Raw genomic sequence first — 27,596 nt, 5'->3', positions numbered from 1 at the left:
TTATTCTTTGAAGTATTTATTTTTTTAATAAAATTAAATCTTAATTAATAAGAAATAAAGGCTCTCATCTTTAAAGTCTATTTGATATTATTATTTAAATTATTATTAAATATAGTAATTAGAGTTTACCAAAATTAATTTAAAATTATCAATAAAAATTAATTTAATTAATAAAATTTAGTCAGCACACCCCTATTAAGTTTAAGTTTTAATTATTAAAGAACCAAGTGAAAACTCTAATAATAATTTTATATCTCTATTATTAATAATAATCTTTTTTAATGAACCAATATGTAAATTCTTATTTAATCTCTTAATGAGATCTATGGCATGCATTCATGATCACTTGAAAATAAAACATAGTTTCAGTGTTTGAAATTTGATTCAAAATAACAAATAAAAAAAATTAAAATTTAATATAGTTTAATAATTTTTTAAACAGTTTTTTAATAATTAAAAAAAATAAAATAATGTCTACAAGCACGAATCTTTTTTTTTTTTGGAAAACGTGTCATTAGATGAAAAGAAAAGTTAGCTAGTCGTCGCTGGTAATGACCATTTTGGGAAAAGTAATGGAGAAGAACATAGAGAGCTTGACAAACAAAATCCAAAATGTCACTGTACGCATCATTTATAGACCTTTCCAGTAGTCTTCGGCTTGCTTCTGGTTGGAAGGTAAAGGTTCAACTAATTTCATTGTCAAATCAGAATTTGATTACTTATTTTTTTTCAACTAAATTGGGTGTAGAGATAACAATGGTATTTTACCCATCAAAATTACTATGTTTGAACTCAAATTTTAATTAATATTATATTTAAATTCATCTCAAATTTAATTATTATCATTTAAATTCATTTAATTTTATATTTTTAATTAATAATTTACATAAAAATTTTTATTAATAATTTATTTTTTAAAATTTAATAATTCTATAAAATATTATAAATTTATTTATTTAAAATATAATATATATAATTTATAAGTATTATTATAAAAAATATATATTTTATATTTAATTAATTATTTATATAAATAGATTCAGGTAACGCATACCAAACACTCAAAATACAAACTTGACTCGAGTTCGTTACAGGTATTATTTTTTAAATTTTAACATTTCTCAAACTCGATTATGTACTATCTAAACTCGTTAGATTAGAGTTTAGTCAGATTAGATATTCGTAAATACCCGACCTGTTAGCATCCCTAATCCTATTGTGAAATTCAATAACCCATTTGCCCATTTTTAATATACTAACTAGAGAGAGCAACGAGTCAGAAACTTGTAAAAATTATTCTATCGGAATTCAAACTTGCTTAATATTTTTAAAATTTGAACTCATTTCATATTCAATTAAAATTTATTATTAACTGCTTAAATTTATCTCAAATCTAATTTTTATTACCTGAAAAAATACTTATAAAACTTGAACTCGTTTCTAACCCGATTATATACCATCAAATTCATCCTATCAAAATTTAGTTGAATCAATTATTCACAAAAATCTGACACATCACCATCCTAATACCAACTGGGCCAATCCATTTCCAATAATGAATTATTCTCGCCAACAACATGAATTTTGTAAAATATACAAATTTAAATTTATAAATGATTTCAAATTAAATAACATTATACATGAATTTTCTTCAAAAATTAATTTAAAATAAATTTTATCAATTTAATTTTTATATCAAATTAAAATTGATTTAATTAAATAAAATAAAAACAAATTAATTTGGAATTGAATATTCATATTGACAATTAATTATTTAAAATTAAATATAAAATTTCAATAAATTGAAGATCATCTTAGATAAAAAAAAATTCCAATTGAATTATCAAGTCAAATTTAAAATTACTATCTCCATTTTAATTATATATATTGAAAATTACCAAATTTTTAACGTATAAAAAATTGCAATCCTACCAAATTACGACATTTTGATCAGAAAAACTTAGCTTAAAACATAGATATTTCAAAAAATTCGACTTAAAATAAATCATTCTAAATGAAAAAATTTAATAAAAGAGACAAGTAAAAGAGGAATATATCCAATTCATACAAGCCAAAAGAAAAAAAGAGATCACAAAAAGGCAACAACTTTATAATTGTTGTGATGAAATCGTTGTCTTTAATCTAATATGCAGTAATGATCGGTGATCTTTTCTCCTTTTAACATGTAAATACTTTTTAACTGTTTAAAACTATTGCAAACGAATTGATAAATTATGTAAAATAAATTAACAAAATTGTTATTAAAATTGTTACAATAACAATGATTTATATCTATTTAAAACGGTAATTTTTAACCTCTACAAAAACGTAATTAAACCGTTACTTTATATGATGTTAATGAAGAAAAATATAGTGATTCTCAAATTACTGCCATTAATTTATTGATACTATTAAAATATATATGGCAGCAGTTTTCCACCACTGCCTTATATCAACTATGTAGTAATTAATTCAACAACCCAACCAACAAAACTACCAAGTAAGAAAAAGCAAGATAAAAGAACTGAGAGAAAAGCTATGAAGTCTTCATGACGCAATGCACCCTGCTCAGCCAGAAGGTAGCAATTGTACTGTTTGCTTATAGCATTACATGCTGAAATGTGATCGTAGGTAGAGATATTTCAAGATTAAGAAAAGATTTGATTAAGCTATTTAATCTCCAAGTACTTTGTAAATCATTTTTTTCCATATTATTTAATTATTTTTACCTAATTCCCTACCTAGCTTAGCAATATTAGCCTAGATCCTATTATATCTCTTTACCTAATCCCCTTGTGTTGTGGACTTGTTCTCTTTTCAGTTTATATATAATATATTCCTAATCTGCATTACAATTGATATGATATGATAGTTACGTTAATCTAATTTTTTAGTACATTTGAAGTAGTCTTAAAAGAATCATTAAAAGATGATGTGAAATTTGAGAATTTTTTTTTAATTTCCATAAAGATAGTACTTTTCAATTGAATACAAGATCATTTATTATGGTTCTTTTTAATTGAGTAAGAATTCATATCCAACTACACTATAAAGATTAATTAATGTAAAAATAGGAACATTAATATCGGAAATGTTATTAAGCTATGATTTAAGAATACCAAAAGTAGGTTGCTTTTATCCAATTGTGATGAGAGGGCCTTTTGGTTATTAAGAAAATAGAAAATTCTTGTTTGAATCGATGTATAATAGATTTAAGATACAAATAATATAAATATATGATATTTATGTATTTAATAAGTGAATTTTATTATATATTATATTTTGAGATCATGGTAACTTTACGTAAAAAAAAAAAAAAAAATCTGTTGAGATAACTAATGCCCAGTATATTTGGAAGGTATTTACTATAATGTGGAGGCATTAATTATCAATGAAGAAAGTAAAACACAAGAGTTGGATTGCTAGCTTTTCCATGTTTGTTTTGTGCAAGTAGACTTTGATTCTAAGGATGGATCTTGGGCTTTCTTGCGATTGTCTTCTTAATTATTACCGCCATCTATTTAGAAGTTATTTTATTTATTTTATCATTTTTAAAAGTTCATGAAATATTAATTATTTTTTTTAATTTTATTTTTATTTATACTAAACATAATAATTATTTATATAATTTTTTAAAATTTATTTTAACACCTTTTCTCCTTTCTTTTAAATATACGAGAAATTAGGTGAGTTTAACTAACAAATAAGTTTCTTTATTTCATACATTTAGTTCAACTAACAATAAATTTGAACATATAGCAATGTAGTAAGTTCTTGAATATGTCAAGATGAATAAATTATTTTATATAATTAGTCAATTAAAAATTAAAAAATTATATTTTATAATAAATTTATCATATTTTATAATCAAATTCACTATTATTTTAATAATATATTAATTTTTAATAAATTAATATATACACTTATATATATAGATAAGAATTTGAGAAAGCGCGTGGTTGTCGACTATTTCCTTAAAAGTGGCATGCCTAAAGGGTGTATTTTGTCATTACCATTAACACTGCCATTAATAAAAATATTTCTTCAAATATATTAATTATTTTCTTTTTAATTTTTCAGCCTCAATCTATGTGTACATACGCTTGGTGGCTTTAATAATTGTTATTTTGGTGGGTGAGAGTTGGTGGTGTTAGAGCTGAAGTTGATGCACGAAGGTACGCATCTCATATATAAATTACTATATACAAACAGTAATGGATACATCTGCTGATTTGAATTTAGTTGAATATTTTAAATTAAATTTTTAAAATTTATTAAATTAATAATATATATATATATATATATATATATATATATATATATATATATATATATATATAAACAAAAAGAATCTACTCACAACCAAATATAAAAAAAAAAAAACAATTTTCCTTAAATATAATAACAATAATCAATTAAAAATTTAAAAGATATGTCATGTGTTCCACGACATATCGATCCTTTGAATGATTAAACTTATTAGAGGATTGAATTACCAGTTCTCACAAGTCCATATTTCATTTTCTAACTCTTTGAATTTTGGGTTAAAATTAAATTGAGGTACACAGCCAAAGTCAAATTAATGAAATTTTTTGGTTCAACTCAAACATCTAGATGATTTCACAAGTACTTTCCTCATCACTCTTGATTCTTGAAGGATGATTTCTCTTTACAAATATCTACAGTAATGCCCAAAGCATTTACATGGGTAGTCTAAATATGAGATGGGAATTTTTTTTTTAGTAGAGAGATTAGAAAAGTAAAATTCAAATCACTGGATATCTGACTAGTAAGGTGAGATATTGGATTTTAATATAATTTTATAAAAAAAAAAAATTTGATTAGTTCAATTTGATTAAATTATTATAATTATTATATATTTTATATTTTGAATTTGGGAAACAAAAATTTTCCTTGCATTTGAATTTGAAATTGTCAATATGTACATATGAACAGAGAGAGTTCCATAAACAGATTGATTTAATTTCCCAAGTTTCAATGGCCCATTTCTTTTCATTGAGTGCTTGTCATTTTCTCACAGGTGCTTTTGTCATTTTCATGAAGGCGTAGATGTGAACAGGCAAGATTCTTAGTTTTCTTTTGAATTGATGTTGTTAGATGAGTTTCACAGGCAATTAATGATCTTCTTAGGTGAAGATCTTGAATTTTGGAGCTATGAAGAGAAATAGAAATTGCTAGTGATAAGATGGATGGATGTTCCAATTCTTGACTATTATAATTTGAGGAAAGAAAAAGATGGTAAATAAATTCCTTATTTTCAACGAGTCTTATTTTTAGGTCTAAAGCATATATCATTACTTTCCTCAATAATCCTACAGTCAATCATGTACATTAGAGTTGTCAAAATCATCTGTTTATCATTATTATTTTTCAATTTCTCCTTTGATGCTCTATTGACTAGTATTTTCTGATATTTAGATGGTATTTATTTTAATTTATAAATTAATAAGCATTAAAAATAAGTTGAAATATTTATTCATAATAATTTTTGAATTATGAGTTAAGGTTATAAGCTAAAAAAAAGTTAAGACCTAACTTTTCATTTTAATGCTTATAAATTTTATCATATTATTCTTACTTAATTTTTAAAATTTTATATATAAATTTCATTTCATATTTTTTTATTATTTTAATAATAAATATGCTTATAATCTATTTTTATAAAACACATTAACTGTTTATCCGTCATTTATAAGCATTTTAACTAAATACGTAATTATTTATAAACTCAAATTAATTTACAAACACTAAATGTTTGTTTGTGAATGTAAGTCAAATACCTTTTAGATAGAAGAAGTGATCAATAAAAAATATTAATTTTTTTAACAAAATAGTAAAAATAATTTGAAAATAAATATTAACGTTTTCACAAATTTAAGGGGAAAAAAATTACATAACATATTCATACCCCTTGGCCAACAAGATTTAATAACCATAACTTTCTGTGCATTTTTTAATTTCTTATATTCATTTTTATTTATATTATATATATTTTTTAAACTTTTATTTATTGAAAAAAATATATATTTTTAATATATAAAAAAATACATTTTAATTACTACAACTAAACAACAAAAAAAATCATTCTTTAAGAAAAATTTTCTATAGAAAAATTTGTTTTCTAGGGTAACAAGCAGAAAGAAACAAATTAAAAGCCAAAATATACCACTCATGCTTTCAAAATATAGACCATCATATCGAGACCTTTCTCATAAGCTTAATTAGGTTTGTCTTCTGGTTAAGAAATGGCCAACGGCGGCATATCACATGCCAATTGTGTCTAAGCAAAATCATTATTTATTTAGAATAAATTTGATTATAATAACAAATCATACATTTTTCTATGTTATGGTTGGAGAATTGGACCTCTTTTTCTTGCCACAGATTAAAAAATTGGAATGGAGATTAAGGTCATTGATTACACGTAGATTATGCAATAAATAGCTGCTTTATTTATCATTACATATAATTATAATATTATATGCAGACCTGCAAACCTTGTCCATTTCATGGGCTCTTGAACTTGAAATATACCCATTGGCACTAGGTTCCTTCAGTATTGGTTGCAATTAAAACCAGAGAGTTGAGCTAAAATTTATAGTGGATTGGGCTTTCTTGGGCCTGTCTTGGTGGTTGGTATCTATAAGAACCAGTTGCTCAAATGGTTTTGTGTAATCCAGTTTTTACATCGGTTTAGTCATTTGGGGATGAAGCATGCATGAAATTCTGCTAATCTATCTCTCAATTTTGATGGAGGAACATTATCAAGGATTAAAATAAAAAATCCCTATTTTCTTAAGTTTTAGCTCTATTTTTCTTCAAATTTCTTGAAAAAGAATTATTTTGATATGAGCTCGTATGATTTAAATAATATTTCTAGAGTAATTTTAAATATAAGAATCTAATTATTTTTATTATTATCATTAGGAAATTAATTACACATTTAAATTTTCAGTTAAGATTATTTAATTTTTATATTATTTTAAGATAATTGTATTTTGGCCAATATTAAAATTGAATAGTTATTTTATAAAAGTATATATGATTAAGTTTGTTTTGGTTTTTAAAAATATAAAGAATATTTATATATAGGTAATTTACAAGAGAATGTTTTGAATTGAATAATAATAATAATAATAATAATAATAATAATAATAATAATAATAATAATAATAATAATAATAATAATTTAATATGTTTATTTTAAAAAGTTAAAAATTACTTAAAAATAAATTAATTATTTTGAATCCCATGCATTCTATTAACTATGAGAAATATAATTTTACATAGAAATTTTAGCAGAATTCTAAGTCATATCAGCTCATAGCAGAATTCTAAGTTATATCAGCACAAAATTTCAACTGGAATTCATCAAATCTAACATCTATTATCAATATCATGAATATTTTGTGCACTCAGGATCGAAAGTTTTTCATATAACTTATAGTTATTTTTAAATATGTTATTACCTATCTTATATATTTTTTTTTCTTTTAATATATTATAAATAAAATATTAATTAAAAAATTATAATTAAAGTGCGATTATGAAGAGTTTAAATTGATATGAGAATGAGTTTAATAAACATTAAATCAAGTATTTGTATCTAAATTCATGCATTCATCATATATATTTCAATTACTTTTGTACAAATCTCGACATAAATATTTAATTTAATAGTTATGAGACTCATTTTTATATGAGATTGAGATTATATTAAACATAATATTATAATTAAACTTTTAAGAATGTAATATCGATTTTAAAATCTAATTAAACCAAATGGATTCTCAGTTTTGAGCCAATGAAAATCACCATTAAAAAAAAAATTCTAGACACTTCTTCACTATTCTTATAGATAGATCATTTTAAAATATATTGATCATAAAATATTAAAAATTAATTTAATTTTAAAATAATAAAATAATTTTTCAATTATTTTTAATAATATTTAAAATAGTATTTTTTTAAAAAATAATACCAAATAAATTACATTCATTAATTTTATTGTATAAATTTTCCTCTTTTTGTGTATCCTTTTACCAACAAACATCATCTACAACTTATAATCATGGCATATGAATTTTGCCATCTATAATGGAAGCCAAGTAATTAATTAATGAGGTTGATATATATATATGTTAGAGACCAAGTTGAATTGAAATTAGAAAATATAATTAATTTAAAAAGTTTAATAGAATTTAAATTATAAAACTTAATAATTAGAGTCCAAAAAATATTAAGTTTTAGTAACCTATATATATAAATAGTTGGTTAATCATTATATTGTATTGTAGAGAGTTCACAAAATGGAGAGGTGTGTCAAATTCTATAAATTTTGTTTGAGTGACTTATAAAGATAAGAAAAATAATTAGTTATTGTAATTAATTTTCCATTATAGTGGATTTGTTTAATACAGTAAACTTACACCAAACCACATTAAATTTTATGTCTTTATTTTGTGTAGATGTGATTTTCACAACAAATTATATATTTTTAATTATCATTTCAGTTGTTTCTAATATATTTTTAATTAATGTTGTAACACCCTTAATTTTTAAATTTATTATTTTTAGGCAAATATGGATGTTTTAATTTTATTTAAATTTTAGGAAATTATTTGAAATTTTTCGGATTTTCGAAATCGGGCTTGATTACCCGAAAATATAAAACTTTGATGATTTTTAAAATTAATTTAAAGACCACGTGGCAAAACTAAAAATATATTTGGAGTTTATGAATTTTTTTGAGTTTTCTGAAATTTTTTTCGGAATTTTTGGGCCTCGTTTTCGGTCCCTAGGCAGAGTAAAAATTCAAAATTTTGTATTCTAAATCGAACCGACCGAATCGAACCGGACCGAATCGGACCGGTCGAATCGGATCGGCTTCTTCCTTTTTCTTCCTCCTCGCGCGCGTCTCGACCCCTCTCTCTTTCTCTCCCATTTTCTCTCTCCTCCCTCCTCCCCTTGCCGCGCCGCCGCCTCCCCTGCCACCCCAGCCCGTCGGCGTGCCTCCCCAGCCACCTCCCCTCGCCGGCCACCGCCTGGAACGTCGACAAAAGGCGCCCGAAGTGACGCAACGCGCAAGCACGCCGCTTTGTCTTCCCGGCCGAAATCCGGCCGATCCGGCCACCAATTGGACCGGGTCTTGTGTCTAAATCCATCTACTCGTCGAGAGCTTTCCATAGACACCAAGAACACCGAAATCCATTGAGCGGTTTGTCCAATTTTTGCTCGGGAAGTTTTAGCCCATTTTGAATTTTGGGCTAGATTTCTCGCAAACCGTGAACCCCACGAGAAAACCGAGAGTACCAGAGCGCGCCACTCATCGAGAGCTTCCCGGCGATATAAATTTCAAATTTTTTCGACACCGTTTTTCGGTGGATCCCACGAAATTTCGTAGTGTTTTTCTGAGCATTAAATGAGCTTAGAAAATTTCGTAAAATTTATGTACTAACCCCCGTGTTGTGGGCTTCGTGTAGGTATCTTCAATTCGCGGAAATTCGACAGTTGTTCGGGTCTGTGAATTTCCAGCTAGACAAACTGGCTACCGAAAAAGTCTCCGAATTGGATCGAGGTTTTGGCTACCCCATCATTGTCAGACGTTCCGAGCGCGTCCCCGAAGTCGGAATCGGCATAGGTAAACCCGAACTTTACTTTTTCGTAATTTTATAGTGCTTAAATGGGATTAAAAATCCGTAAAATATTCGTGGTAGCTCAGAAAATTATGATTCTTTTTGCAATAGCCTAATAATATTGCTAAGGACTGCGGGGCAAAGTTTTAGAATTTTTAGAACTTATTTGGGCAGTTTTTGCAAAAATGATCAATTATAAGGACTAAACTGTAAATTGACATATTGTGATTGATGACTGTTTGAATGGGCCTAGGAGGGGCTGTGTGATGTGATTGAGTTGTGAGTGTATGATTTGCGAATATAGAAGTGCGTTTTGAGCCCTTTTGCAGGTTGGGTAGGTCCTGGGTATGGGGGAGACTCTACCGGATTTTCGGCACGACTTAGGATGTATTTGGTCTTTTCTTGGTTTGTATTGAGTCAATTGTATTAAATAATTGTAATGTAATTGTCAGGTGAGCCGGGACAGCCTTCTTCCTCCGCCCAGCCGCCATAGTGATTGCTGTCAAGTCTGTTAGTAAAATATTAATTTTAATTGTAATTTCACTATTATTATATGTTCAAGCATGCCCATGCATCACTTATATATATATATATATATATATATATATATATATATATATATATATATATATAGTTAAACTTTAGGCACGTTTTATGTTGCATTCACAACTGTTAAAGTGCCATGGATGTTGTTGTGGTAATTTGGAGCAGTGTGCGTGCGTTGGCGTGCGTGTGATGTGTTGTTGGCTATGGATAGGATGGGTAGTCACGGCTTGAAATCTTCATTGGGACCCGGTCCTTCGGGGCAGTCACGGCTTGAGTTCTTCGCTGGGACCCCGATTTGGTTTATTAAGCGAAAGTCCGGCTTGAGTTCTTCGCTGGCACAGGTTGGATTTAAGAGAGCTGTATAGGGGATCAGCTCCCATATATTATGATTGATATTACTGGGTGTGTGAGTACTCCAAATTACCTTTTTGTTGTGATGATGTGAAATTTTTACTGATGTTGCATTTCACTTTACAGGGTGCATTAGTTTTAGATAGTTATAGAGATTATGGTTAAAATTGATATTTTACTCTCTGAGTCGAACGCTCACTCCTGTTCAATATTTTTCCAGGCCACAGGAGGATATTTTTGAGGTTAACCTACTTTTCTCCCTCGCAGGTCGTCTATTCATGGTTGTGTAATTCTATAAACTTCTAGAATTTCCGCATGTGTTAGAAACATTTATTTAAATTGGGTCTGTAATATAAATTCTTATTTTTGGACCTGTAAATTTATTATTTTATGCTTGTTTGATGGGTTGGATGAGGGAGCTGAGCTCCCATTTATTTTTTAATATTTGAGTATGTGGAGGGTGAGCTGAGCTCCCCAATTGATTTTTTATTGTGTTTACAGGTCGGGTGAGTCAAAAACTCTCCGTTGAAAGGTCCATTTTATGGCCGGACTCTGTCCGGTTGATTTCTTGAAATTAGGCTCCCATTTATTTTTTGATATTTGAGTATGTGGAGGGTGAGCTGAGCTCCCCAATTGATTATTTATTGTGTTTACAGGTCGGGTGAGTAAAAAACTCTCCGTTGAAAGGTCCATTTTATGGCTGGACTCTGTCCGGTTGATTTCTTGAAATTAGGCCTAATGGGCCTTTGATTCGGGTTGAGGAATAGTTAGGCTTACTACGGGCCTCAGGGGCTTTAGGCCGGCCCAGGTCCTAGTGCCGGTCCGGCCCATAGGTTGGGTCGTGACAAATGTGGTATCAGAGCTTAGGTTCCAGATTCATAGGGAATGCTTATCTAAAGTGTTGGGAAGAGTCTACTAGGAGTCACATGCGGAAATAGGGTCCACATTCGTCTTGCATTGTCATCTTTGCTTCTAGTTTCTACTTCATATAATTGTGTGTAATATGAGTCTATAGAGCTGTGTAACATGTTGTTTTAAATTTTGTGGGCTAATGCTGATGAATTTCAGGAAAATGCGTAGAAGTAAGAGAGCTGCCACTGCACCAGAACCCGATGTGTTTGACGAGGTGTCGGCACAGGATGAGGCGCCTGCCCCGAGGAGACGGGGTAGGAGGCCTAGAGTTGCTCAAGTAGAAGAGCAGCTGCCACCAGTTCAGGATCAGTCTTTTATGGCACAACGTCCCATGGACCCCATGGCAGCTACTCTAGCTGGGTTGCAGAGAACCATCGACATGATGGCGTAGTATATGGTCCACCCTCTATAGCAGCAGCAGTCCACCGCACCAAGAAGGGAACCTTACAAACAGATAATCAATTTCAAGAAGTTGGTGCCTGGTACTTATGATGTGTCAGACGATGCATATCGGTTTTTGGATTCCTGACAGCAGAGCAGCAGTGCGATTGGATCGATGAAGACTTACAGAGTGTATGCAGCATGTCATGGGGCCTATGCCTAGACAATGGATGAATGACTACATATTACCTCGGATGGAGGGTTTGTCGTGGACTCAGTTTGTGGAACTGTTCATCAACCGGTTTGTACCAGAAAGTTTCAGAGATCAAAAGCAGTGGGCCTTTGAGGCCTTAAGACAGAATGGCAGGTCTGTAGATGAATATGCTACAGAATTTCTAGAATTGAGCAGGTATGCCCCTACAGTAGTAGCTACAGAAACTATGAAGGTAAAGAGATTCCTAAAGGGGCTAGACAGGAGGTATGCAAACCTGGCCATGATGTCTGATCAGTCTTTTGACGTGGTAGTTGATCGAGCCAGACAGATTGAGATTAGCTATGCTATGAATGACAGCGGAAGAGCAAAGAAAAACAGAGCAGAGGGTTCTTCAGGTGTTCCCCACATGGGTACTACGGATAGTGGTGGCCAAACTAATTACAAAGAAAGAAGCAGGAATAAGAGAAGTGGTTTTAGACACAAATCTCGAGGGTTCAGACCAGGGTACGGATCCAGCAGTGGTCACAGTTCGGGGTACAGCAGTTCTGGGTCTGGTTCAGGATCCTCCTTGGCACCTTGTGCACAGTGTGGAAGAGGACATTCAGGACCTTGTATGATGGGTTCAGGAGTATGCTTCAGATGTGGCCAACCAGGTCACTTTGCTAGGGAATGCCCCATGTTCAGTGAGCCACAAATGGGTTCACAAGGTTCTGTTGCAAATGTTCCTCGTCAGTTGTATCCTGGTGCTTCCAGCATGGCAGGCAGTCAGTTCAGTGGCCAACAGGGCCGAGGACAAGGGGGACATGGATTTGGAGGCAGATCAGGAGGTAGAAGTCAGTATCAGGGTTCTACCACCCAAGGTAGGGGTCAAGCTCGGGTTTTCACCCTGACCCATCAGGATGCTCAGGCTTACAATGCAGTTGTGGCAGGTATTCTTCTAGTCTGTTCCTATGAGGCTCGTGTTTTGATAGATCAGGGTGCTACGCACTCATTTGTCTCCCCTGTGTTTGCCATGAGATTGGGTAGAAATCCTACAACTTTAGAATGCCCTTTGTCTGTAGCTACCCCACTTAGTGACAACATAGATGTAGATATGGTTTTTCCGAGTAGCCCAGTAGTAATAGATGGAAAGATCCTCCCAGCAGACTTGGTTCCTCTACCAGTAATGGATTTCGATGTAATCTTGGGGATGGATTGGTTGGCAACTCATTATGCCACTTTAGACTGCAGGAACAAAAAGGTGTATTTCCACATACCTAGTGTGGAAGAGTTTAGTTTTGATGGTGACAGGAGCGTGGCTCAATATAATTTGGTGTCAGCAATTAGTGCTAGAAAAATGTTGAGGCGTGGATGTCAAGGGTATTTGGCATTGGTAAGAGATACATCTGTAGAAGGTGTCAACACGGAAAATGTTTCTGTTGTTAGAGAATTCATGGATGTCTTCCCTGAGGAGCTTCCAGGGTTGCCACCAGGAAGGGAAATAGAGTTTTGCATTGATGTTGTGCCGGGTACGAACCCCATATCAATGCCGCCTTACAGGATGGCGCCAGCAGAATTGAAAGAGCTAAAGGAGCAACTACAGGAGCTTTTGGACAAGGGTTTTATACGTCCGAGCACTTCATCCTGGGGTGCTCCTGTTCTATTTGTGAGAAAGAAAGATTGGTCATTGAGGTTGTGTATTGACTACAGACAGCTGAACAAGGTGACTGTGAAGAACAAGTATCCACTTCCTCGGATCGACGATCTGTTTGATCAGCTCCAAGGGGCTAGATTCTTTTCCAAGATAGACCTGCGATTAGGCTACCATCAGTTGAGAATCAGGAAGGAGGACGTGTCCAAAATGGCATTCAGGACAAGATATGGCCATTAGGAGTTCTTGGTGATGTCTTTTGGACTCACTAATGCACCAGCAGCCTTCATGGACTTGATGAACAGGGTGTTCAAGCCATTTTTGGACCGTTTTGTCATCGTATTTATAGATGACATTTTGGTATACTCTTGGACCGAGGAAGAACACGTGTGGCACTGGAGGATGGTGTTGCAGACTTTGAGGGAGCACCAGCTGTATGCCAAATTTTCAAAATGTGAATTTTGGCTAGAAAGCATCTCATTCTTGGGACACGTGGTTTCTAGTGAAGGCATTCAAGTGGATCCCAAGAAAATTGAAGCTGTAACTTATTGGCTTAAGCCTACAACAGTCACTGAGGTGTGAAGTTTTCTGAGTCTAGCTGGTTACTATAGGCGTTTTGTACAAGATTTTTCCAGGATAGCGGCTCCCCTAACTAAGTTGACTCGGAAGAATGTTCCATTCATTTGGACAGATGACTGTGAGGAGAGTTTCCAGAAGCTTAAGGAGTGTCTAACCACTGCCCCTGTGTTGACACTACCTATGAGTGGTGAAGGATACACCGTGTATTGTGACGCCTCCAGAGTTGGCTTAGGGTGTGTTTTGATGCAGAATAGAAAAGTAGTGGCTTATGCTTCAAGGCAGCTGAAGAGGCATGAGCAGAACTACCCCACCCATGATTTGGAAATGGCGGCTGTAGTCTTTGCACTGAAAATCTGGAGACACTACCTGTATGGTGAAGTGTGTGAGATATACACTGACCATAAGAGTTTGAAGTACATCTTCCAACAGAGGGATTTAAACTTGAGACAAAGGAGATGGATGGAGCTTCTGAAAGACTACGATTGCACCATCCAGTACCACCCTGGAAAGGCCAATGTAGTAGCAGATGCTTTGAGCAGAAAATCTTCTGGCAGTTTGGCGCACATTTCAGCAGAGAAGAGACCGTTGATTCAGGAAGTACATGAGTTGATGGATCAAGGTTTAATCCTAGATCTTTCAGAGGAGGGGGTATTGTTAGCTCATTTTTCAGTGAGGCCAGACTTGCGAGATAGGGTCAGAGTTTCCCAGCACAGAGACCAACAATTGATGAAGATCATAGAAAAAGTACAGCAAGGTGAAGGTGGTGAGTTTGGATTCGCCAATGATGGCACCCTAGTGCAAGGTTCTAGGATATGTGTGCCCGATGTGGACAATCTCAGAAATGAAATTATGTGAGAGGCACACTCTACACTTTACAATGTCCACTCAAGCTCCACCAAGATGTACCATGATGTGAAAGATAGCTATTGGTGGAATGGCATGAAGAGAGACATAGCGGACTTTGTGTCCAAGTGCTTGACTTGTCAGAAGGTGAAGTTTGAACACCAGAGACCCTCAGGGAAGCTGCAAGAGCTCCCTATCCCAGAATGGAAGTGGGAAATGATTACCATGGATTTTGTGACTGGGTTACCTCGTACCACGCGAGGATATGATTCGATATGGGTAATTGTAGACCGCCTAACCAAATCAGCTCACTTCTTACCTGTGAAGACTACATATTCTGTGGTACAGTATGCCGGACTCTACGTTCGAGAAATAGTCAGATTGCATGGAGTTCCTGCTTTCATAATATCTGACAGAGGGCCCCTGTTTACTTCTCGATTTTGGAGAAAGTTGCAGGAGGCACTTGGCACACAGTTGAACTTTAGTACTGCTTTCCACCCTCAGACAGACGGACAGTCCGAAAGGACAATCCAAACACTAGAAGACATGCTTCGCATGAGTGTTTTGGATTTTGGAGGTCAATGGGATGATCAGCTAGCTTTGGTGGAGTTTGCCTACAACAACAGTTACCATTCCAGCATAGGGATGGCACCCTATGAGGCACTATATGGAAGAAAGTGTAGGTCTCCTCTGTGTTGGACGGAAATGGGAGAAGCGAAGGTGCATGATGTAGACCTAGTGCAGTACACTTCAGAGATAGTTCCTTTAATCAGGGAACGATTGAAAACAGCTTTCAGTAGGCAGAAGAGTTATGCAGACCCCAGACGGAGGGATGTGGAGTTTGCAGTAGGCGACTACGTATTCCTGAAGGTTTCTCCGATGAAGGGAGTCATGAGATTTGGAAAGAAGGGCAAATTGGCACCTCGGTATATTGGACCTTTTGAGGTTACTGAAAGAGTTGGAGCAGTTGCCTACCGGTTGGAACTACCACCCAACCTTTCTCATGTTCATCCTGTGTTTCACATCTCCATGCTCAGGAAATACATTCCAGATCATTCTCATGTACTACAGCCGGATGTAATAGAGTTAAAAGAGAACTTGACATTTGAGGAGCAACCTGTAGCCATAGTGGACTACCAAGTGAGACAGCTAAGATCAAAACAGATCCCTATGCTTAAGGTTTTGTGGAGGAGCCAGTCAGTGGAAGAGTGCACCTGGAAGTCAGAACGGGACATGCGTAGCAAGTACCCTTATCTGTTCAATGTGTAATCCTGTACTTTATTCTGCTTTGTGTAAAATTCGAGGACGAATTTACTGTAAGGGGGGAAGAATGCAACACCCCTAATTTTTAAATTTATTATTTTTGGGCAAATATGGATGTTTTAATTTTATTTAAATTTTAGGAAATTATTTGAAATTTTTTAGATTTTCGAAATCGGGTTTGATTACCCGAAAATATAAAACTTTGATGATTTTTAAAAATTAATTTAAAGACCACGTGACAAAACTAAAAATATATTTGGAGTCTATGAATTTTTCTGAGTTTTCTGAAATTTTTTTTAGAATTTTTGGGCCTCGTTTTCGGTCCCAAGGCAGAGTAAAAATTCAAAATTTTGTATTCTGAATCGAACCGGCCGAACCGAATCGGACCGGATCGGACCGATCGAATCGGACCAGCTTCTTCCTTTTTCTTCCTCCTCGCGCGCGTCCCGACCCCTCTCTCTTTCTCTCCCGTTTTCTCTCTCCTCCCTCCTCCCCTTGCCACGCCGCCGCCTCCCCTGCCACCCTCACGGCGTGCCTCCCACCCACCTCCCTGCCGGCCGGCCAGAACGCCGCAAAGGCGCCCTAAACGACGCGACGCGCAAGCACGCCGCTTCGTCTTCCCGGCCGAAATCCGGCCATCAATCGGACCGGGTCTTGTGTCTAAATCCATCTACTCGTCGAGAGCTTTCCATAAACACTAAGAACACCGAAATCCATCGAGCGGTTTGTCCAATTTTTGCTCGGAAAGTTTTAGCCCATTTTGACTTTTGGGCTAGATTTCTCGCAAACCGTGAACCCCACGAGAAAACCGAGAGTACCAGAGCGCGCCACTCATCGAGAGCTTCCCGGGATATAAATTTCAAATTTTTTCGACACCGTTTTTCAGTGGATCCCACGAAACTTCACAGTATTTTTCCGAGCATTAAATGAGCTTAGAAAATTTCGTAAAATTTATGTACTAACCCCCGTATTGTGGGCTTCGTGTAGGTATCTTCAATTCGCGAAAATTCGACAGTTGTCCGGGTCTGTGAATTTCCGGCCAGACAGACCGGCTACCGAAAAAGTCTCCGAATTGGATCGAGATTTTGGCTACCCCACCATTGTCAGATGTCCCGAGTGCGCGGCATAGGTAAACCCGTACTTTACTTTTTTGTAATTTTATAGTGCTTAAATGGGATTAAAAATCCGTAAAATATTCGTGGTAGCTCAGAAAATTATGATTCTTTTTGCAATAGCATAATAATATTGCTAAGGATCGCGGGGCAAAGTTTTAGAATTTTTAGAGCTTATTTGGGCAGTTTTTGCGAAAATGATCAATTATAAGGACTAAACTGTAAATTGACATATTGTGATTGATGACTGTTTGGATGGGCCCAGGAGGGGCTGTGTGATGTGATTGAGTTGTTAGTGTATGATTTGCGAATATAGAAGTGCGTTTTAAGCCCTTTTGCAGGTTGGGTAGGTCCTAGGTATAAGGGAGACTCTGCCGGATTTTCGGCACGACTTAGGACGTATTTGGTCTTTTCTTGGTTTGTATTGAGTCAATTGTATTAAATAATTGTAATGTAATTGTCAGGTGAGCCGGGACAGCCTTCTTCCTCCGCTTAGCCGCCACAGTGATTGCTGTCAAGTCTGTGAGTAAAATATTAATTTTAATTGTAATTTCACTATTATTATATGTTCAAGCATGCCCATGCATCACTTATATATATATATCTATGTAGTTAAACTTTAGGCACGTTTTATGTTGCATTCACAACTGTTAAAGTGCCATGGATGTTGTTGTGGTAATTTAGAGCAGTGTGCATGCGTTGGCGTGCGTGTGATGTGGTGTTGGCTATGGATAGAACGGGTAGTCATGGCTTGAGATCTTCGCTGGGACCCAGTCCTTCGCGGTAGTCACGGCTTGATTTCTTCGCTGGGACCCCGATTTGGTTTATTAAGCGAAAGTCCGGCTTGAGTTCTTCGTTGGCACAGGTTGGATTTAAGAGAGCTGTATAGAGGATCAACTCCCATATATTATGATTGATATTATTGGGTATGTGAGTGCTCCAAATTACCTTTTTGCTGTGATGATGTGAAATTTTTGCTGATGTTGCATTCCACTCTACAGGGTGCATTAGTTTTAGATAGTTATAGAGATTATGGTTAAAATTGATATTTTACTCTCTGAGTCGAACGCTCACTCCTGTTCAATATTTTTCCAGGCCACAGGAGGATATTTTTGAGGTTAACCTGCTTTTCTCCCTCGCAGGTCGTCTATTCATGGTTGTGTAATTCTATAAACTTCTAGAATTTCCGCATGTGTTAGAAACATTTATTTAAATTGGGTCTGTAATATAAATTCTTATTTTTGGACCTGTAAATTTATTATTTTATGCTTGTTTGATGGGTTGGATGAGGGAGCTGAGCTCCCATTTATTTTATGATATTTGAGTATGTGGAGGGTGAGCTGAGCTCCCCAATTGATTATTTATTGTGTTTACAGGTCGGGTGAGTCAAAAACTCCCCATTGAAAGGTCCATTTTATGGTCGGACTCTGTCTGGTTGATTTCTTGAAATTGGGCCTAATGGGCCTTTGAGTCGGGTTGAGGAATAGTTAGGCTTACTACGGGCCTCGGGGGCTTTAGGCCGGCCCAGGTCCTAGTGCCGGTCCGGCCAATAAGTTGGGTCATGACAAATGTTATAACACTCTAAATTTTTAAATAATTATTTTGTATTGATACTAATGAATACATTAATGTAATTGTTTAAGTGATCAGAATCAGCATTTTTCTTCCACCCAGCTACCGCAGTGATATATATATATATATATATTTGATTGATGTAACACATGAATGTGTGAGTGTTCCAAATTATTCTTTATACGAATATTATTTGAAATTGGTTGAATGTGTTGATATATGTTGCATTTCATCCTTAGGGCTGCATTTCATCCTTAGGGATGCATTAGCCCTATATAGTTATAGAAATTATATTTAAAATCAATATCTTACTCTATGAGTCAAACGCTCACTCCTGTTCACCCTATTCTTTTTCAGGATACAGGAAAATTCGTTTTGTGATTAACCTGCTTCCTTCCTCACAAGTCTATTAGCAGCAAAAATTAGTATTAGATAGTATTGATTACAAATCTAGAGCTCCGCATATGTTAAAAGTATTTTAATTGATTTGGAATTATAAAAGATTATTTGCCTTGAAATTGTAAACCTAAATTTATACGTGTATAGTTGAATGGGATGAATATATACTTTGGATGAGGAAGCTGAGCTTCCATTTGATATAATTGTTATGATTAGGATTGTGAGGGTGAGCAGAGCTCTCCAAATTTATATATTTTGTGATCACGGGTCGAGTGAGCTAAAACTCCCCGTTGGTTAGTTCAATTTATGGCTGGATTCGATCCGATTGATTTCTTGAAAATGGGCTTCATGATTAGGTTAAAATCAGTTAGGCTTATTACGAGCTTTGATCGCCTTATGCTGACTTAAATCTTAGTATCGGTTAAGCCCATAATTTGAGTCGTGAAAAATGTGTGAGTTTATTCATAATTTATTTTTTATTTCATATATTAAAAATAAAGTTTCAGATTATATAATCTGATATCTCTTCCAACCGTTTACTTAAAATTCCATATTCCCAACCCATTTAAATTAGAAAAAAAAATTATTATTATCCTTATTATTTATAAAGAAATGTTGGCTTTGAGATTTCATTCTACAACTTTGTTGCACTTAAATATACTTTAATAATCTGATCTATTGAAGTTGAATCTATTCATCCACAAGTTCAATTCTTATTATTAACTTAAATATGAGAATGGTGATTAATTAATTCACCCAATATTTTTAATACTATTTTGCAGATTCAATACTCTTAACTATCATCTTATTAAAAAAAAAAAAATCAAAAGTGTTGAAACAATAATTGAATTCATACTTTTTAATTGACACTCCATCTGTTGCTGTATTGCTAGTGAATTTAATGAAAACATTTTACTGCTGGATATGAAATGCTACTAATAAATTCTTGAAGCTCCATTAGTTATTGGGGCTTAATCATGAATGAAAATTAATTACACCATTTTGAGTCAAGGGGACAACCAAAATATACATATCCATATGCAGATTGAGATAAAATATAAGTAACTAGAGGGCAAGTGTCACCCTTTGCAATCAATGATTTGACTTTTATTATATCTAAAAAACAATGATTCACAAGCAATATCATCTAATCCAAGAAAAAGGTTTCCAAATGTCTCACCTAAATTGAACCACTTTATAATGTGTGCTATTAAGTTTGTGAAGAAACTTCCTAATAGGCAAAAATTACTTTGTGATTAATTAATTAAGCTTTTGACATTGCATGGCAAAGAAACAGGCCTCCCAATAAGTTTTTACACCATTAACTAACATATATTATATCTTCTGTCACTTAATTTTAAGGAAATTTTGTGTTAATCCTTCAATTCATTTTATTACTACACTTAATAGGTTTTCAGATAAAAAAATTATTGAGAAACAGATGGACATGAAACAAAATTAAAAATTGAGTTGCACTTCCCCAGTCCCTTAAGCAGTACAACAAATATCAAAATTAATAATAAAAATTTTACAGCAATATTAATTTAATTATTTATAAAGCTAATATATAATAGTAATATGAATCGTTGCTGTTAATAGTACATAAAAAAATATAACAATAATTATTGTTATCATTAAAAAATTTTTAATAGTAATAATTATTATTTTCTTTACAATAATCACAATTTTACTGTAAATGTAACACCCTAAGTAAATCCCACATCGACAAAACACGGGAGAAATGCTGGCTTTATAAGTTAGCGGTTCGTAACTCCTAGTGACGCGTTTTAAAACCGTGAGGGCTTCGACCCAGAGCGGACAATATCACTAGTGGGTCGGGCCATTACATTTGTGGTATCAGAGCTGCTCCGCGTGCAACCTTGGGCGATGGTGGGGCAAACCTCAGCGAGGACGCTGAGTCCCATAAGGGGGGTGGATTGTAACACCCTCGGCAAATCCCACATCGGCAAAACACGGGAGAGATGCTAGGTTTATAAGTTGGCGATTCGTAAACCATAGTGACGCGTTTTAAAACCGTGAGGGCTTCGGCCCAGAGCGGACAATATCACTAGTGGGCCGGGCCGTTACATTTGTGGTATCAGAGCCGCTCCGCGTGCAACCTTGAGCTATGGTGGGGCAAACCTCAGCGAGGACGCTGAGTCCCATAAGGGGGGTGAATTGTAACACCCTAGGCAAATCCCACATCGGCAAAACACGGGAGAGATGCTGGGTTTATAAGTTGATAATTCGTAATTCCTTGTGACGTGTTTTAAAACCGTGAGGGCTTCGGCCCAGAGCGGACAATATCACTAATGGGCCGGGCTGTTACATTTGTGGTATCAGAACCGCTTCGCGTGCAACCTTGAGCGATGGTGGGGCAAACCTCAGCGAGGACGCTGAGTCCCATAAGGGGGGTGGATTGTAACACCCTAGGCAAATCCCACATCGACAAAACACGGGAAAGATGCTGGGTTTATAAGTTGGTGGTTCGTAACTCCTAGTGGCGCGTTTTAAAACCGTGAGGGCTTCGGCCCAGAGCGGACAATATCACTAGTGGGCCGGGCCATTACATTTGTAAATACCTATGAATATAATTTTATAATAATAATATACAACATTTTATATATTATTATCATAAACAATAAATTTTATACATTTCACAGTTTATAAAAAAAAAAAAGTAAACTTTGTTGCACCTAAATCCACCACTAATGTGGAATTTTCCTATTTATAGTGCTTATATTTAAATAAATTTAAGAAATTCCGAATCCCACCAATTTAATTGGCTTAAAAACAATTTGAATAAGATAGCATGGCCATCCCACTTAATTTTGCCTCATTTGTGGGCATCCCATCGATATATATTTATATTAAAACTATCAAAAATCTCATAAGCGTGCCAATGCTATTCCTCTCTAATCCCCTCCACCAAAAATTCCAAAGCTTTCTAGTCTGGTACATATGGGCTGGTAGGTATATATATATATATATATATATATATATATATATATATATATATATATATATATATATTGTATTACCACGTATATATTATGATCATTTCCAGAATCTTTTATTATTTGTATATATGGGATTTTATTATTATTTTTTTCTCACAGATAGAAGCGGATGGGTCTGAGGATTGCAATAATGAGGGTTCTAGGTATTGCTTTAGTCCTCCATACGTTGCTGATACAAATAGGAAGGCTTTAACAGTAGAAATGCATGTACAAGAACAGCGGCACATTGTGGAGGACAAGGATGCGAATAATGGCTACTCTTACCCTGGAAGCAGTGTCAACAACCACCATTGCATCCCTAGGCAGGATTTTAACAACGGCGGCGGTGTCGGCAGCAATGGCAGTGGGTAAAACCTGATGTTTAAGAGAAAGAAGTGTATGATCTTTAATATATAATCAACAGTATATATATATATATATATATATATATTATCTACTAGATTGTATTATCTTGTTATAGTACCGTTCACCAAACATATGTAATATACTAATATTATGTTATTATCATAGTGGTTAAAATTATGAGTTAACTCATACGATTTTACGAGTTACAATTATCAAAACGAGTTAAAACGTATTAAAATCAAGATAAAATCATAATTTTAAATAGTAAAATCAAATTTTAAACAACTCGAATTTACGAGTTTACGATTCTACAATTCTACAATTTTACGTATATAAAAATTTTACAATTTAAAATATTTCCCTTTAATTCATCAAAATCATTAACATTTGTTTATTTTAACATCATTTCTAGATTTTTTAAAATTTTTTAATATAGTACTAATTATTATTTTTGCTACTACAATCATTATGCATACATTGTAATTTTTATATTATGTCTTGAACAACTTTTGTTATATTTCAATTATCATAAATATGATCTAATTTCTATATATTATTCATCAAATATTTCTATTATTTGTATTTACATATTTTCAGAGTTGAAAACTTGGAATTATATTTTCAATTATGAAATTTATACATGTATAAATATGTGTATGTCAGTATAATGTTAATTATTCTCATATTGATAACTTGGTGAAAAATTATGTCACTTAAAATTTAAATAATTCGAATATAAAGTTTAAAAATATATTAGAATTTTTTTTTATAACCTCTTATACTTAAACGTACATCAAAATTTATTTATGTATTTTATATAAATATGATTATATTTTTTTTGAAAGGCACTTTTTAGTAAGTTATAAAATCTTATGATTTTGCAATTCGATTTTACAATACAATTTTACAGCCTCTTCACCGATTCTATTAAAAAAGTGAGTTTGACAACCTTGGTTATTATAGTATAAAAAAGATGTATTTTCGTAGTATAATGATAAACTCTTCTAACTTTCATCACACCAAAGGGCAAGGAATGAACTTGAATTGAAAATCATGATCTCGGAGGTGAAACCCAAGTCAGAGTAGCTTCAGGGTCTTGGATCTGTTTAATCCGCAATTAAAACCTGTGGTATCTGAGTTGTTTTTAGAGTTATGAGGTCTCCATATTCGATTTTGAATAGAGTCTATTATTTGAAAAAGAAATAATAGTAATAAAGTAAATGAGAGAGAAGAAGAGAGCTTTAATTTTTTTTTTTTTTTCAAAGCCATTCTTTAATTAGATAGCTTAATAGTTGGATTTTTAATTAGAATATGTGGGATGAGGCTAAGCACACCCACATTCTATTTAAATATGATCCAATCATGTAAATTAGTACGTAAAATAGGTTGGAGCAAGTTAAGGCCTATGGGCTTCGACTACTCCTTTTCAGGTTCTGAGGCCTTCCTTTATATATATATATATATATTCAAGGTCATTATTTCGACTTTTACTTTTAGTTGGATTCAGTTCTTCTCATGTTATTTCAAACACTAGCTCTTATAATTTGTGTAAATTAAGGTGATATAATCTTAAATAGGATGTGATAATTTTTGTAAAAGTTTATTTTTTAAAAAAATTACACCTATTAACAATGAACTTTTAAACGCTTATTGTAAAAGTTGTTTCTCTTACTGGTATTCAAATTTGAGACCTTACACGTTTAAAAATCACCTAGTATCACTAAATTAAAGCTCATTGGGAGTGCTATTATTTTTGTCATTCAAATTTGGAGATAAATTCTCTCCATTATGGACCAAAAATTTCTCTAAATTCATCATTTAATAATATTATATGGTCAATCCATTAAATTATTAGCCCCCTTTAGTGGAGATCATGCTCGATCACACAAGCTCAATAGATGCCAGCAAGCTCCTCTATATAAACAGTTTAGATTTGTCTTCATCTACTCCATTGAACTCTTTGCTCTATACTTGGGGTAAGCTGTAAACTTATATGTTATTAAATGATTCATGCATATACAGTCGTTTGAAGTTTGATTAATTTTGTTTTGTTTTTGGTAAACAGGGAAAAAGGAACCAAAACGATTGCAAGAATGAGGGTTCTAGTGCTTGCTCTAGCCCTGGTGATGGTTGGATCCTGCTTTGCTGCAGGGAACAAGAAAGATTTAGTTTTTGATCTTGAGAGGTATGATCCTAAGAAATGGAGTAGCCCGCACCTTGTTGAAGACCAGCAGGAAATTGGTAATCATCCTGATAATGAACAAGAAAGCGACCACCATAAAATTCCCAGGGAAAATTATGGACCACCAAAATACACTCCCATGGAAAATTATGGTAAAGGTACACCATAACTACGTAGTGGGTGATAATGGAAATGGCAAAGTTTAATTTCTGAATCATAATTAAGTATTTTAATAGTAATGTTTGTGATAAAAGGGGTTGTTTTTCTTCTTCTTTTTCTTCTTAGAAAATGATAAGTCTGGCTAGCTCTTGCCAACTCTAATCATATAGGTGAGGACTTATACATATGGTTTGGTTACTTCAAACTTGTCTGGTGTAGAACAAGATCTATATGTATATCTTGTCACAGATGTGCATAAATAAAATCTCGTTGTTTTTTAATTAATTATTTAAGTTTTACTTGCTATCAAAAAGCAAAACTCTCTACTTTATATGAAAATGATGAATTTTTCTTTTCCTTTTATTTTAAGGATCGAGAAAGATATTTTCACTTAGTAAGCCATTCTTAATAAGTGTGTTTTGGACTAATCTTGTTGTTTTTTAATTAATTATTTAAGTTTTACTTGCCATCAAAAAGCAAAACTCTCTACTTTATATGAAAATGATGAATTTTTCTTTTCCTTTTATTTTAAGGATCGAGAAAGATACTTTTACTTAGTAAGCTATTCTTAATAAGTGTGTTTTGGAGAGTCTACCAACTGATATTAATTAGTTATGGAAAAACTTTTACCTTAATAAAACTTATTGCCCATCAAAAAGAAAAGAGAAAAGGATGTTATTATGAGATCTGAATTATGATATATATCCTTAATAATTAGATAAATTATTATTTAATCTCTAAATTATAGTGATATTAACAAGTTACCCCCTTATTTTTGAATTACCTATTTTTGCCTCCCACTTTTTGTTCCATCTATCATTAGATCTCTCTATCTTGATTTTCTACTAGCTAGTGAATTTTCTCATTCACTCTCCCTTGTTTCTTCACCTTTGCATGCATGTCCCTTTCCCTCTCTCTATTTCTCCACTCACCCTCCATCCCTCTCTTCCTCTCCCTGTCCCTCTCCCTTAACTCCAGCAACTCCAACCAGTAGCTTCAAAACATAACTCCTCTCCTCTAAACATCGGTAACTCAGTAACCATATCTCTCCTTTGCTTCATAACTCTTCCTCTCCTCGAAACATCGGTAGCCATCGTCTGTGAACCCACTGCACCTCCCAACTCAAGTGTATTCAGCCAAATAATTAAAAAAAACAAAGCAGAATTCATTCGATTTCAATTCAATTCCTCCATTTTTACATAAAAAAAAAACAAAGAGAAATTTCATTTTATTTCAATCCAATTAATTCAAATTTGTCAAAGATTGTGAAAACCCATATACAATTATTATTTATTATTATTTTATTTTAATTAGTTAACAATAATTCAATATATTTATAAAAAAAAATATATATTTTTATTTGATGGTCTGCTTATTTATTTTTAGATATATATATATTATTTTTGAAATTAAATATATATCTGCAATCTGAACAACCCAGTTCAATAATAACTCTTAGCCCATTCTACACCTAATAGAACTCTTGAAATATCTATATATACCATAATCATCTCTTCTGCTAAACTTTGCTCTCAAAACCTGTTTGTCACCTCCTTCTTCTACCGAATACTCTCAACAGGTATTTTCTTTATCTTTTAATTATTGTTATATATATATATATATATATATATATATATATATATATATATATATATATAAAATCTCCTGTTCATCCCCTATTCATCCATGTCCTTGTACCCAGTCGACGCCGTTGAATCTGTTCCATCCAAGGTTTATATATATATATATATAATGATTCGGTGAACAGAGACGAATTCATAGGAACAATGGACGTGGATGAACAGGGGATTATATATATATATATATACACAGGAATTCGTCCCTCTGTTCGTGTGAACGGAATCAGATATATATATATATATATATATATATATATATATATATATATATATATATATATATATATATATATATATATATATTAAAGTTTTATTTTATTATTATTTAATATTTTTCTTTTAATATTTTGGGTGTGTAGGAGATTCGAATATTCAATCAGCCAATTGAAATTGTCTCTCTTCCATTGAAAATAATTATTGTCTTGGAGGTTCCAGGTGAGTGGTAATTATAGTGCATGGCACCGTTTTTGTCCCTTTTAAAATTTCTTAGCATTAAGTTTGTTATTAAATAAAATTTTAAATTAATATTTTAACAATGATTTTATATGTGATTTTCTATAGTTTTATTTTATTATTAAATTTTATTACAATTTTGATTAAATAATTGATTTTGCTAACTATCTCTGCATTAGACCCATTAGGATTCCGGGAACAGGCCTTTAATGTATTTATATTGATTGATATTTGACTATAAAATTTACCGATGTGTTACTGAATTGATTTGAGATTGATTTGATTTTATTGAATTGATTTGAGATTGATTTGATTTTATTGAATTGATTTGAGATTGAT

The 27,596-nt window shown here is 33.0% G+C and overlaps 1 protein-coding gene across 1 annotated transcript; it reads left to right on the top strand.

Annotated features, from left to right (window-relative positions):
- The first annotated feature begins 612 nt into the window (after positions 1 to 612).
- LOC131180935 (uncharacterized) lies at positions 613 to 25,449 on the top strand. Its single transcript, XM_058149248.1, has 4 exons — positions 613 to 675; positions 22,578 to 22,825; positions 24,689 to 24,799; positions 24,889 to 25,449. The coding sequence occupies exons 1-4, from the start codon at positions 613 to 615 to the stop codon at positions 25,172 to 25,174; spliced, it is 708 nt and encodes a 235-aa protein (XP_058005231.1). The 3' UTR covers positions 25,175 to 25,449.
- Positions 25,450 to 27,596: the final 2,147 nt, after the last annotated feature.

This window comes from Hevea brasiliensis, chromosome 6, assembly GCF_030052815.1.
Source record: "Hevea brasiliensis isolate MT/VB/25A 57/8 chromosome 6, ASM3005281v1, whole genome shotgun sequence".
In the NCBI taxonomy this organism is placed as follows: Eukaryota; Viridiplantae; Streptophyta; class Magnoliopsida; order Malpighiales; family Euphorbiaceae; genus Hevea; species Hevea brasiliensis.
This window is presented reverse-complemented; position numbering and strand designations above follow the sequence as displayed.

Coding starts and splice junctions, on each gene's coding strand:
- LOC131180935 (XM_058149248.1), top strand. CDS start 613: ATGTCACTGTACGCATCATTTATAGACCTTTCCAGTAGTCTTCGGCTT. Junction 676..22,577: donor GGCTTGCTTCTGGTTGGAAG/GTAAAGGTTCAA, acceptor TTTTTCTCACAG/ATAGAAGCGGATGGGTCTGA. Junction 24,800..24,888: donor CTCTTTGCTCTATACTTGGG/GTAAGCTGTAAA, acceptor TTTGGTAAACAG/GGAAAAAGGAACCAAAACGA.